The 11,541-nt window shown below is 34.9% G+C and overlaps 2 protein-coding genes across 3 annotated transcripts; one reads left to right on the forward strand and one right to left on the reverse strand.

Moving 5' to 3' along the window:
- Window positions 1-1,549: 1,549 nt before the first annotated feature.
- On the reverse strand, window positions 1,550-5,354 carry tsfm (Ts translation elongation factor, mitochondrial). Its single transcript, XM_051111550.1, has 6 exons — window positions 5,200-5,354; window positions 4,808-4,960; window positions 3,150-3,278; window positions 2,947-3,063; window positions 2,777-2,858; window positions 1,550-1,991 (listed from the first exon to the last, which is right to left on the reverse strand). The coding sequence occupies exons 1-6, from the start codon at window positions 5,245-5,247 to the stop codon at window positions 1,600-1,602; spliced, it is 921 nt and encodes a 306-aa protein (XP_050967507.1). The 5' UTR covers window positions 5,248-5,354; the 3' UTR covers window positions 1,550-1,599.
- Window positions 5,355-6,579: 1,225 nt separating this feature from the next.
- Window positions 6,580-11,481, forward strand: endou (endonuclease, polyU-specific). 2 transcript variants are annotated; one of them, XM_051112912.1, is made up of 8 exons: window positions 6,584-6,746; window positions 7,038-7,163; window positions 8,869-9,025; window positions 9,104-9,306; window positions 10,539-10,652; window positions 10,734-10,840; window positions 10,967-11,109; window positions 11,241-11,481. In XM_051112912.1, exons 1-8 carry the CDS (start codon window positions 6,689-6,691, stop codon window positions 11,353-11,355), a joined length of 1,023 nt encoding a protein of 340 aa, XP_050968869.1. In that variant the 5' UTR covers window positions 6,584-6,688; the 3' UTR covers window positions 11,356-11,481. The 2 variants fall into 2 exon arrangements, with proteins under 2 accessions (XP_050968871.1, XP_050968869.1); XM_051112914.1 differs by lacking the exon at window positions 7,038-7,163 and having other exon boundaries at window positions 6,580-6,746.
- The last annotated feature ends 60 nt before the right edge of the window (window positions 11,482-11,541 follow it).

Here is an 11,541-nt window from a genome sequence, read left to right on the forward strand (position 1 = left end):
CTTCAGTGTCACATTATCCTTCAGAAATCATTTTATTATGCTAATTTGCTGTTGAAACAGTTGAATAGACTTTTTTTCAGTCATCAGGATTCCTTGATGAATAGAAAGATCCAAATATCAGCATTTATTTGAAATAAAAAGCTTTTGTAACATTATACACTATACCATTCAAAAGCTTGGAGTCAGTGTAATGTTTTCAGGGAAAGAAATTTATATTTTTATTTAGCAAAGATGCTTTAAATTGATCAAAAGTAATGATAAAGACATTTATAATGTTACAAAAGATTTATATTTCAGATAAATGCTGTTCTTTTGAACTTTCTATTCATCAAAAAAACCTGAAAAAATTCTACTCAGTTGTTTTCAACATCATCATAATAATAAAAGTTTTTTTTAAGCTGCAAATCATAAGAGAATGATTTTTGAAGGATCATGTGACTTGAGTAATGATGCTAAAATTCAGCTTTGAAATCACAGGAATTATTTACATTTTAAAATATACATTTAAATAGAATCCAGTTATTTTAAATAGTAAAAATATTTCAGTTTTACTGCTTTTGCTGTACTTTGGATCAAATAAATGCAGGCTTGGTGAGCAGAAGAGATTTCTTTAAAAGCATTAAAAATCTTACTGTTCAAAAACGTTTGACTGGCAGTGTATATGTACTGCCAAATATAAATTTTTTTTTTCCACCACATTTTCTTTAAATGTGTTTATTACACTTTATTTTAAATTTTATTTTTAATTCAGTGCATAATTACGACGTATAATTAGTAATTAGTATGTAGGACTATGTGGTGGTTGGGATTTGGTTTGGTTGTATAAGCCTTGACCTTTTTTTTGTATATATTGGCAACATGCAGTTATTTTTCCATGAAATCCAATGCAGATTAGATGCTGGATCTGTAAGAATATTGTACTTTACGTCAGAGCTGACGTGGCCTCTAGTTTGTAGCAAGATGACCTAGCTAAGGATCTAAGATCTAACCCTTAAAATATAAATTGTATGATCATTAGCAGGTTGATTTAAAAAATAATGTAATAAAAGAATAGTTACATTTCACTATAATGTAATATGTATTGATTCCAATGCATGTCTATAAAATATAATTTGACTTCTAACAGATCTTCAAAGACTTAAAAAATGATGAAATACGCACATTCTTCTAGCACTCCATTAGGTGGCACTAAAGATTCAGTCAGGGTGGGTATTAGTACATGAACAGACAATTATTCTGGCAAAATAAACTCAGTAGGTGGCAGTAATACACTAGATTAGACACGTGACATCAGTATTTCAGCTCAAAAAATGTTTATTTTTTTGATGGCAATGAACCAGAGTTCAGATTCACCCATCTGGGGCATTTTTTTTTTTTTTACCAGTAACATGTCAGTGTCAAAACAACATCTATTACACCTCTTTACAATTCATTTCTTAATTCACTTTATGAATACACTAGAACACTAGAAGGGCAGAGATATTATGGATATGACCAGATTCTGTTTTTGGTTAAAATTAGCAACAACAACAACAAAAAAGACATACAGTTGAAGTTTATCCTTTAATGAAATATATTTTCTCATTCAAACAGCTCTGCTCACTCCTCCTGACTGATGACCTCTCCACACTGGAAGCGTATGAAGTCAAGCACACGTGCATTCTGTAGAGTCAGGTACTGTCCCACAGTATATTTGGGATCTAGGAGGAAGGTCTGGGGCAAAAGTCTCGTCTCAGATTCCCCACATGGTATATCATCCATGTTTCCAAGAGAAACAGGAGCTTCGCCCACTATATGTTGCCCTAGCTTCCTTCCCAGAGCATCCGTCCCATCCTTAGGTCCACCTTGAAACACAACAAGCGATCCATAGCGTCCCATCTCAATGCCAGCCTGTCCAGGAACTGCCCCGTGAATGTATGAGCCAATGTGCCAATCAGAGGGCACACCAAGTGATACGGCCCGCCGCATGCCAATGTTCTCACCTAATCGGCCTGAGAAGGAAAAAAACAGAATATTGAACTGAGATGAGAATGAGAACAATAATTTTTATTATTATATTTCATTATTTGGAGGCAGACAAAAGACAGGGTGATGAAAATGCTGACAATTTGTTTAACTCACATTGTGAAGATATCACATCAAATATCAAAAATGTTTTTAAAAGACGTCTCTTTTGCTCACCTAGGCTGCATTTACTTGATTAAAAGTTCAATAAAATTGTAAAATATTTTTACAATTAAAATTACAGTTTTCTATTTTAATATATTTAAAAATGTAATTTATTCCTGTGATGTAATGCTAAATTTTTAGCAGATATTACTCCAGTCTTAAGTGTCACATGATCCTTCAGAAATAATTCTAATATGCTTATTTGCTGCTTAAGAAACACTGTATTATTATCAGTGGTGAAAACAGTTGTGCTGCCTAATATTTTCAAATTTTTTTTTCAAAAATGATTTTTAGTGAAGAGAAAAACAGCATTTTTGAACTTTATTTGTATAATATTGTAAATGTCTTTTTGATTAATTTTAATGTATCATTACTGAATAACATTTCCTTTAAAAGAAAATTAATTGCTTAAAATAACAACACCTAAATTCTGAACATTAGTGTACATTTATACATTTTTAACTGGCTGAAGTGTCCAAATGCTTTTTAAGGGTCACTTAGCAAGAAATCATAGATAACCTGGTTTTGGAAAGTTAATATTAAGTAAACATTAAAGTAAATATTATGCAACAAGGCAAACTCACACAACACGTCATGTTTATCTCACCTATAGTCAAGGCTATCTGATCTGCCAGTAAGGGTCCCTCAGGAACGTGGAGCTTACTAATGTCCTCAGAAGACAGCACACTCTGAATCAGAGAACACATTAAAAGTCAGAGGTTACAGAAGGTGTGGTGGAAATGCACATCTCTGAAAATGCCAATGAAGGGCATGTACCTTAATATATCCTGTCTGTTTTTTGTTGCTGTGATGAGCCATTACTGACAGAGCAACGTCTTTCACTAACTGCTGGAATTTCTCATTCCTCGCCACAAAATCTGTCTCACAGTTCACCTGAAAAGAAAAACATACATTTTAGTTCAATCACACTGTATCAGACACATTATGCATTGTGTGGTAAGACTGACACGATAACATACCTCAACCATGACAGCCGCATTGTCACCCATTATGAGACCAATCAGCCCTTCCTTGGCTTTCCGACCTTCCAGTTTACTCGCTTTACTCCAGCCCTCTTTTTTGGCCTGCTCATGGAGCCAGCTTTCTGCCTGCAAACATCAAAATTCATAAATCATAATTGGCTCATTCTCACCATGTACAGACATGTGGCTGGAAATCTAAATTACATAATTATACATATAAACAAAGACGACAGCTATGACAAGGATGTGAGTTTACTGTTTGTGCTTAACAAATCAGATGACCGTTCTAATTAATCTACAGCAAGTTTACTTTAAAAAAAATACGGTAGGCTTAAAATTAAATCAATATTCTGAAGAGTATTCTGTTTATCTTTACATTACATTTACATTACATGTGTTAAACTAGGGCCCTATGATTTCGCGGAATCCAGTCATAAAAACAGAATTTAATGTATAACGCGGAATGTCACGGAATTTGAGGTCAGTACACTTAAATCAAAATGTGATAGGGACTGGTATCTGTGAATATTAAGACGCAAAAAGACTATTTAAACATGAACATGCCGAATGGCGCAGACCAGCGGTTTCGTTTACTACACACATACTGAAGCGCGCTTGAGAGTACCTGCTCTGAGAGTCACTTCATGAGCATTTTACCTTTTCTTTTGAGAAAAACTATCGTCATATCATATACAAACAGAAACTTAAAGGTCTTCACACCAATCTGTCAAAATAAAAGTTTGGTTTAACTTGAAGAAACTGTGACTGAAATATACTACTTAATGCAATGATAGTACTACTACTAATAATAAAATTGTTATTAAAACATTATTTTTTAAGGAATATTTACGAGAAATATTTACCAGAATTTATTCAGCGGGAAAAATGTAAATATACACAACATGGTATTTCTCAAAAATTACATTTTAAATTAAATTTTTATAAAATAAATGACTTTGAGATTATTTTCATTATTAAAATTTAATGAAACCATTAAAATGCAATGCAGAAAATTAATGGAAATCACAGAATTTGTAAAAAAATTAAAAGAAATTACATTTTTGTTAAACTTTAATAAATTCCTGTTAGATTGTGTAAGCTTCATGATTTAAATGATTAAACATGTTTTTTTATTAATAAAATGTAATTTATCCAATAAAACAGAGACTAGAAAAATTTAAATGGAAAAAACAGAATCAGAAAAAAATGGAAGTGGGGAAAAAAATAAAAAATAAAACGGAATTCATAGGGCCCTGCTTTTAATGTTCCTTGATGTTTCATCTGTTTTTGATCTGTTGGCAATCTCGGTTCATTTATTATAAGTTGTTATATTTTTTAAATGTTGATATAATTTTTGTATAATGCTTTTAGCTATGATCGTATTGATTTTTTTATTTATTCAGTTTGTGTCTTACTACTTATTTTATTTAATGCTGTAAAGCACATTGGTCAGCTGTTGCAAATGGTGCTACATAAATAAATTAAACTTGAAACTTAAACCCAGAATATTATTTTTAGTCTTTTAATTTCACTACCTGAAAAATATAAACTAAAAATGGCATTTAAAATGGAAGTGAATAGTGGCATTTTTAGCACTTTTATCAAATGTTTTGCTCAACATTTCTGGAAGAGGGAGACAGCCATTAAAAACGCACCTGTGTAACATCATTGTTGAATTTCTCCAGTGCCTTTTTGCAGTTGATGAAGGTATAGCCTGTAGATTTACGTAATTTCAGGAGAAGTGCTTTATCTGCTGCTAAACTTGGGCAGCTGGTGTAAAGAGACTGAACGTGCTGCGTGAGACATCCCTATGAACAACATCATATTAATAATGACACATGATTTAATAGACCTACAGAACATTACACAGGGGTATGAAAACCGATATACAAATACAGTCATCTGTTATTTAAAACACGCCTTTATTTGAGTAACAAGCCAAATATTTCATATCAAACTAGACTGCCATGCAAAGAGCATAATAACAACATTAATAAAAACATTAAAATATTACTGTAGGAAATATAACAAATGAGTCAAAGCCCACCTTGACTACTTCTGTCCTGACAGATCGAAATAAAGAATATAAAGCCATTTCTATATCTTGCTCAGAACTAACACTAGCTTACATGAGTAACTGGAATGTCATTGAAGCACGCTTTCTACAGAGAGAGAGAAAGGTCAAACCGAGGAGAATTCAGGAGTCACGTGTAGCGCCATCTGCTGCGCAGGGGTTTACCGAGGAACAGAAGAAAGTGTAATTTATTATAAACAAATGTGACCCTGGACCACAAAACCAGTGTTAAGTCGCTGGGGTATATTTGTAGCAATAGCAAAAAAAACATTGTATGGGTCAAAATTATAGATTTTTCTTTTATGCCAAAAATCATTAGGAAATTATGTAAAGATCATGTTCCATGAAGATATTTTGTAAATTTCCTACTGTAAATATATCAAAACTTAATTTTTGAGTTGTAATATGCAATATGCATTGCAAAGAACTTAATCTGGACAACTTTAAAGGCGATTTTCTCAATATTTTGAGAATCATACACTGAAATAGTTATATCTCGGCCAAATATTGTTCTATCCTAACAAACCATACATCGATGGAAAGTTTATTTATTCAGCTTTCAGATGATATATAAAGCTCAATTTCGAAAAATTGACACTTATGACTGGTTTTGTGGTCCAAGGTCATAAATAACCGTTTTGAAATTAAAATAACACTGCATAACGAAATTGGAATACCAAAAAAGTACAAATCTGTTTAAATGATAATAGCATACTATTAATGTTGTTGTTTAGCACCAATCATAATGTAATAATCTAGCTATACACCGCCTACATAATAAAGTAACAAGAACGATATTAATTTATAAAGCACATTTAAACACAACTTAAAATTGGGGAGCGGGGATGGGGGCAAAACAAATCTACACATCAAAGAGTAAAAATGTGTGAACTCGTGCACCAACGTGGAGCTAAAAAAAAAAAACTTTTGGCAAGAGTATTGTGATTGCAGTGTGAATGCGACCACCTGGTCTTTCAGAATGTTTGCGCAGCGCTTGGAAACATTTTATGGAACACTTTCGTGCCAAGAATACATTTGATCAGGTCATGGAATTACAATGAAACATGGAAAATGTTAAATGCTACAGTGTAATGTATAAATGCTATAATAATCTTTTTCACCAGGTGTCTACCATTTTTAGAGCCTGACAACTTTTCTCACAGATTTTGGACCAGCTGACTGAAAATGAAGAACGGAATGTTTTTTTAAAAAAAAACAAACAAAAAAATGAACTTCCTCTTTTGAATCATTTCACCACTCCCAAAATATCACTTTGCTCATATCAACGCAGCAAAACGTTGGAGCTGAATCACCTAGTGGTTTATTATGAAAATAATTGTAATTATTGTCACAATAGAATGTGTTTGCGCATGGGAGGAGTTCGTAAGACTTTATTGATCTGAGATAGTATAAAAACCAAAGTGAGTCTTATTCTGTACATTGTGCGTTTGAATCGTCCATAATGAAGGTTACCGTCATCCTCTTTCTCACCATCACCCTGATCTCTCAGGGCTACAGTGGTAAGTTCATACTTCAATTTTTATTTTCAGTTATTAAACTGAACATGTTCGTGTGTCTTATGTTCTGGTGCAACCTTCTTTTTCTATTCTGTTTATATGCAAATCTCCTTAATTTATTTAAATCCTGTGCCTTATGTCTAATTGTTCTAGGTTTTTACTCCGTTCATACTACCAAGCTCTGTTACTAGTAGAAGTGATAGGTTTCTGACATGCCTCTGGGTGGTAGATCTTTTCTTTCTCATAAAATGTAAACATTTTAGTGATGCTTTAGTGAATCTCACCTCCTTCAAGGGTCACTTTCTTGTAAAAGAAGATGTGGAGAGTCCTACGATCCTATGAACGACTGCCACTGCGATTCAGAGTGTCAGCAGAATAAGGACTGCTGCAAAGACTATAAAAAGCAGTGTGGTCGTCGAGGTGAGCTTCAGCATTATAAAAACATTACGTGTCCAAGCTTAAAACATTATATGTGACCCTGAACCACAAAACCAGTCATAAGGGTCAATTTTATGAAATTGAGATTTATACATCACCTGAAAGCTAAATTAATAAGCTTTCCATTGATGTATGGTTTGCTAGGACAGGAGAATATTTGTCCGAGATACTATTTGGAAATCTGGAATTTGAGGGTGTGAAAAAAAAATCAAAATACTGAGAAAATCGCCTTTAAAGTTGTCCAAATGAAGTTCTTAGCTATGCATATTGCTAATCAAAAATTAAGTTTTGTTATATTTATGGTTGGAAATTTACAAAATATCTTAATATATTGATTTTTGGCATAAAAGAAAAATCGATCATTTTGACTCATACAATGTATTGTTGGCTATTGCTACAAATACACTCATGCTACTTACGACTGGTTTTGTGGTCCAGGGTCACATATATGTAGTTCCAACGGGTCAACGAAATCAGAACAAATACATTCTCGGAAAAAAAGTGCAAAGCTGTCAGTGGGGTGGTAACTTTGCAAAAGCGAAAATGTAAATCTTTTCACCTTATTTATCCCTAAATAGTACATAACAGTACCTTAAAAAAGTACACATTAGTACTTTGAAAGTACTTATTAGTGCCTAAATTGTACAGGGAACTGCCCCAGTCACAACTTGCAAGTCTTTCTGAGAGTGTAGGTTTAAAAAAAAAGAAAAAAAAAAGTTTAGTAGCTGGTCCGGTCTTGTAGGTTAAAGCTGTAAAACTAAATGTTGCTGTTTTGTCAAGTCAAACTTGACAGTTTCTAGTTCAGTACTTCTTGTCTGCATTCAATTAGACAAAAGGCACAAACGATAACGAATCAGAAGAATCAGAATCTGAGCGAATCGCATACACTGATGAATCAAAGCAATTCTAAACAAACACTGACAGGTTTTATTTGTCTCTTATATATCATACAGTCCTCAAGGTCTGTTGGGTCACGTGAGGAAAATGGGGATTTCATAACAGGCATAAAAATAGGAGAAACATTTGGTTGTACAAATTAGGTGGTTATCTATGATAAGTTATTCAGTGACCCTGAGTTCTGTTTATTTTGGATCTCAAACCTAGTATGAAACTCAGCTGTGTCCACTTCTATAGTTTCACACACTTAATCTCAACATTAATTTCAAATAAACATCTAATGTGTAATCAGAGGTTTTTTTAGTTGTTTGTATTGAGGAACACTTACAGTCATATTCAGACCAAATGAACCTGTGTATTCATTTATTTTCATAAAATGTTATTTTCATTATTTGACATTATTTTCAGTCTACAAATGCTACTAAAGGTAAGAGAAATCTGATGTTAGTCTAATTGCTTTTACAGTTGTAACAGCACAAATCTGCACTACACCCAGCATTGTGTGACATGAGCGTATGAAAACAAAAACAAAAATAAACATACATACAGTTAGATTGACAGTTATGAACATGTTCAGACTTTTGACTAATAATTAACACTGTTTTCTTGACTACAGTACAACAGATTACTAATTTCTGAAATTGAATGTTGAAATGTGAAACTGTAATTGCATAATTAACATAATTCCAGTAATTACTATTTCAGTTTTTCCTCTTTGTGCTCAGGCTTTGTCAGGTGTTTCTTTCCTCTTCAGGCACTAATTCTTTATGTATCCATTTCCCATCCCAAGCATTAACCAATGTCTCTGACGAGGAGATCAAGGCTGTGTCTGAGACCCTGTACAAGTTGGACCATAACAGGGCCACAGCCTCAGAACTGGTTATTGATTCTCAGACACTGATCTCTTCTTCTCAGACCGGCTCGAAGGTTGACCACTCGCCAAGCCCGTGAGACACAAACCGAACACACAGATAACCACAAACGTGCATGTTATTATGTATTTTAATGCTCTTTTTCTCTCTTAGATTGTTCAAGCAAGTGAGCAGTACTTTGCTCGCCAAGCCCACATTTAAAGCTCTGCTGAATCTGTTAGACAACTACAACAGGATGACAGGACAAGCAGAGGATGTGCCCGCACTGGAAGAGCAGGAGCAAGACGCTTTCCTCCAAGCGACCATGGTCGACACTGATGTGGGCAAGGAGCTTTACAAATTCCTCAATTCTAAAGGTATATTTTGTTTCGGACCTTTTGATTGTGCAGACCAAACCATAAGTCGTAGAGACTTGAGACTTGCATGGTAGTATTCACACCATGGACGTCACCAAGTTTGCCCCTATCGGCCTGACGGGGGCACTACAGCGATCAAAGTACAAAATTGCTCATAACTCCTAAACTGTCGGTCGCGGGATCAAGTGCCTTATGTCGTTGGAATCCGGATATTTTGTATTTTTTAAAAACCTACTTTTGCGAACTAGTCCTAGGTTTTTTGCCTGATCTGAATATCAAATATCAATAATTATCCAAAAAAAAAAAAAAACTCACCTTCGCAAAGGGGCACGAAAACATTCGAAAGGGCCACTTTTAGTAAAATGTCTGTAACTCCTGAACGAAATGAGATATCTACACCAAACTCAGTCTGAGGTCACAGGAAAAATTCACAGAGCTTGACCACTTGGTGACGCTATTAGAAGGGAAGAACATGTTAATGGCTATAACTGCACAACTATATGTCCTTTCAGCGTGGAAATTGGTGTACACACTCTTGGTCCAAAGTGCCACAAGTCTCTATAAGGACATTTGCGTATCTCAAAAAACATGGGCCTGTTCGACTGCTGGCTGCAAAGGTCTGAGAGAAGTTTGAAAGAAATTGGGCACTGGGGGGGCGATATCGCATTTTTCAAGGGCTTAAATGATTGTACATTGTGCGTTTTTCCACACATATATGTGATATTCGTATCGTACGATAGAACTCCTCATTCCGGACAACTTTGCCTCTAGAACCACTGCTGTCAGTCAGATTGTTTGTTAAATGATTGACAAGATGTCCTAGGTTTTTTGCTAAATCTGGAAAAAACACTGCAGTACAATTCTCTAGACTCTCCAGGTTAATAATTACTACCCTTTGGGAGGCTATAATGGAGTTGTTCAGAAAAGGGGTCTGTTCAAATTTACCCAAAGCCTAAAGTCCTATAAAGCCTAAAGGAAAACTCAAAACTTCACAAAACCTGGTGAGCACATGTAACAGGTGATTCTAAACAAGCATGCAAAGTTTTAAGGAAATCTGACTACAGCTGGCCCTATAACAGTCAAAAACATTTTAGAACTGCATTTCCAAAAATGCTTTTTTAAATCATTGATTTAGGTGGTTACAGGCTTGCTAAATAATGCTTTTTTTTCACATGTGCTTAAATGCCTTAAAGCGCTCGAACCCCAGTAAAAAAAACTTCTGTTTTTTTTAGGCGTATACTCTTCACAGAGCGAGTTTGTCCAGGATCTGAAGATGATGTGGTTTGGTCTTTACTCTCGAGCTAACGGCCAACAGGACTCCAGCGCGTTTGAGCACACCTTTTCAGGTCAGTCTGTGTGTGAGCACATGTGATTGGCTATCAAACTGCTTTTTGTCTCTCTTTGGCTGACATGCAGTGTGTCAACAGGTGAAATTAAGAATGGAAAGGTGTCTGGTTTTCACAACTGGGTGCAGTTTTATCTGAAAGAGAAAGAGGGACTCCTGAATTACTACAGCCATAGTTTCAATGGCCCTGTAAGTTCTACTGAGCGTGTAATCAATACAAACCAGTGCTAGTACAACATGCATTTTAAAAGTCTGGATGTCTACTTGTATTATTAGTTTTGATTTAGTAAAAGCCAAGTTTCTCCTCTCTCTTAGTGGACCTCATTTCCTGATGTGTTGGGCATGCAGTTTGAATGGGATGGCTATTTCAAAGAGGTCGGTTCTGCCTTTATTGGCTCTAGTCCTGAATTTGATCTGGCTATGTACAGTCTCTGCTACATCACCCGCCCTGGCCAAAGGTGAGTTGTTAGTTTTTGTTAATTCTTTGAGTCATCCAGCCATTTGTCACTCAAAACTCATTTTTCTTTATATGAGTAACTCTACATATATGCATTGCATGAAATGCTCATCTGTTTGACTGTATTCTTAGGTGTTACGTGAGTTTGGGCGGACAGAGTTTGGGCATTCAGACCTATACATGGGACAACAGCAGCTATGGGGATGGAAAGAAGTTCATTGGGTCTGCTTACCCCGCCACTCCATGATTCTCTGTTGTCTGAATATCACTATCAACAGACTCACAACCAAAACAACTTATATGTAATCTTAAATCTTCTTTTGGTTGTCTGAGGTTGATGCTAGACCAAATAAAACAAAAGAATAGAAAAGCACCCTTCCTGTCTGTATTTTTACTTATTCATATTCTCTCACTAGCTACGACTGTCAAAATT

The sequence above is a fragment of the Labeo rohita genome, chromosome 6 (assembly GCF_022985175.1).
Source record: "Labeo rohita strain BAU-BD-2019 chromosome 6, IGBB_LRoh.1.0, whole genome shotgun sequence".
NCBI classification, from domain to species: domain Eukaryota; kingdom Metazoa; phylum Chordata; class Actinopteri; order Cypriniformes; family Cyprinidae; genus Labeo; species Labeo rohita.

Bases quoted from the DNA above. Each gene is read 5' to 3' on its own strand.
- tsfm (XM_051111550.1), bottom strand. From the start codon at position 5,247: ATGGCTTTATATTCTTTATTTCGATCTGTCAGGACAGAAGTAGTCAAG. The intron at 3,279-4,807 runs GTGCGTTTTTAA...TGATGTTTGCAG, and splicing joins TCAACAATGATGTTACACAG to GCAGAAAGCTGGCTCCATGA. The intron at 2,859-2,946 runs GTACATGCCCTT...TCTCTGATTCAG, and splicing joins AACAGACAGGATATATTAAG to AGTGTGCTGTCTTCTGAGGA.
- endou (XM_051112912.1), top strand. From the start codon at position 6,689: ATGAAGGTTACCGTCATCCTCTTTCTCACCATCACCCTGATCTCTCAG. The intron at 9,307-10,538 runs GTATATTTTGTT...TGTTTTTTTTAG, and splicing joins CAAATTCCTCAATTCTAAAG to GCGTATACTCTTCACAGAGC. The intron at 11,110-11,240 runs GTGAGTTGTTAG...CTGTATTCTTAG, and splicing joins ATCACCCGCCCTGGCCAAAG to GTGTTACGTGAGTTTGGGCG.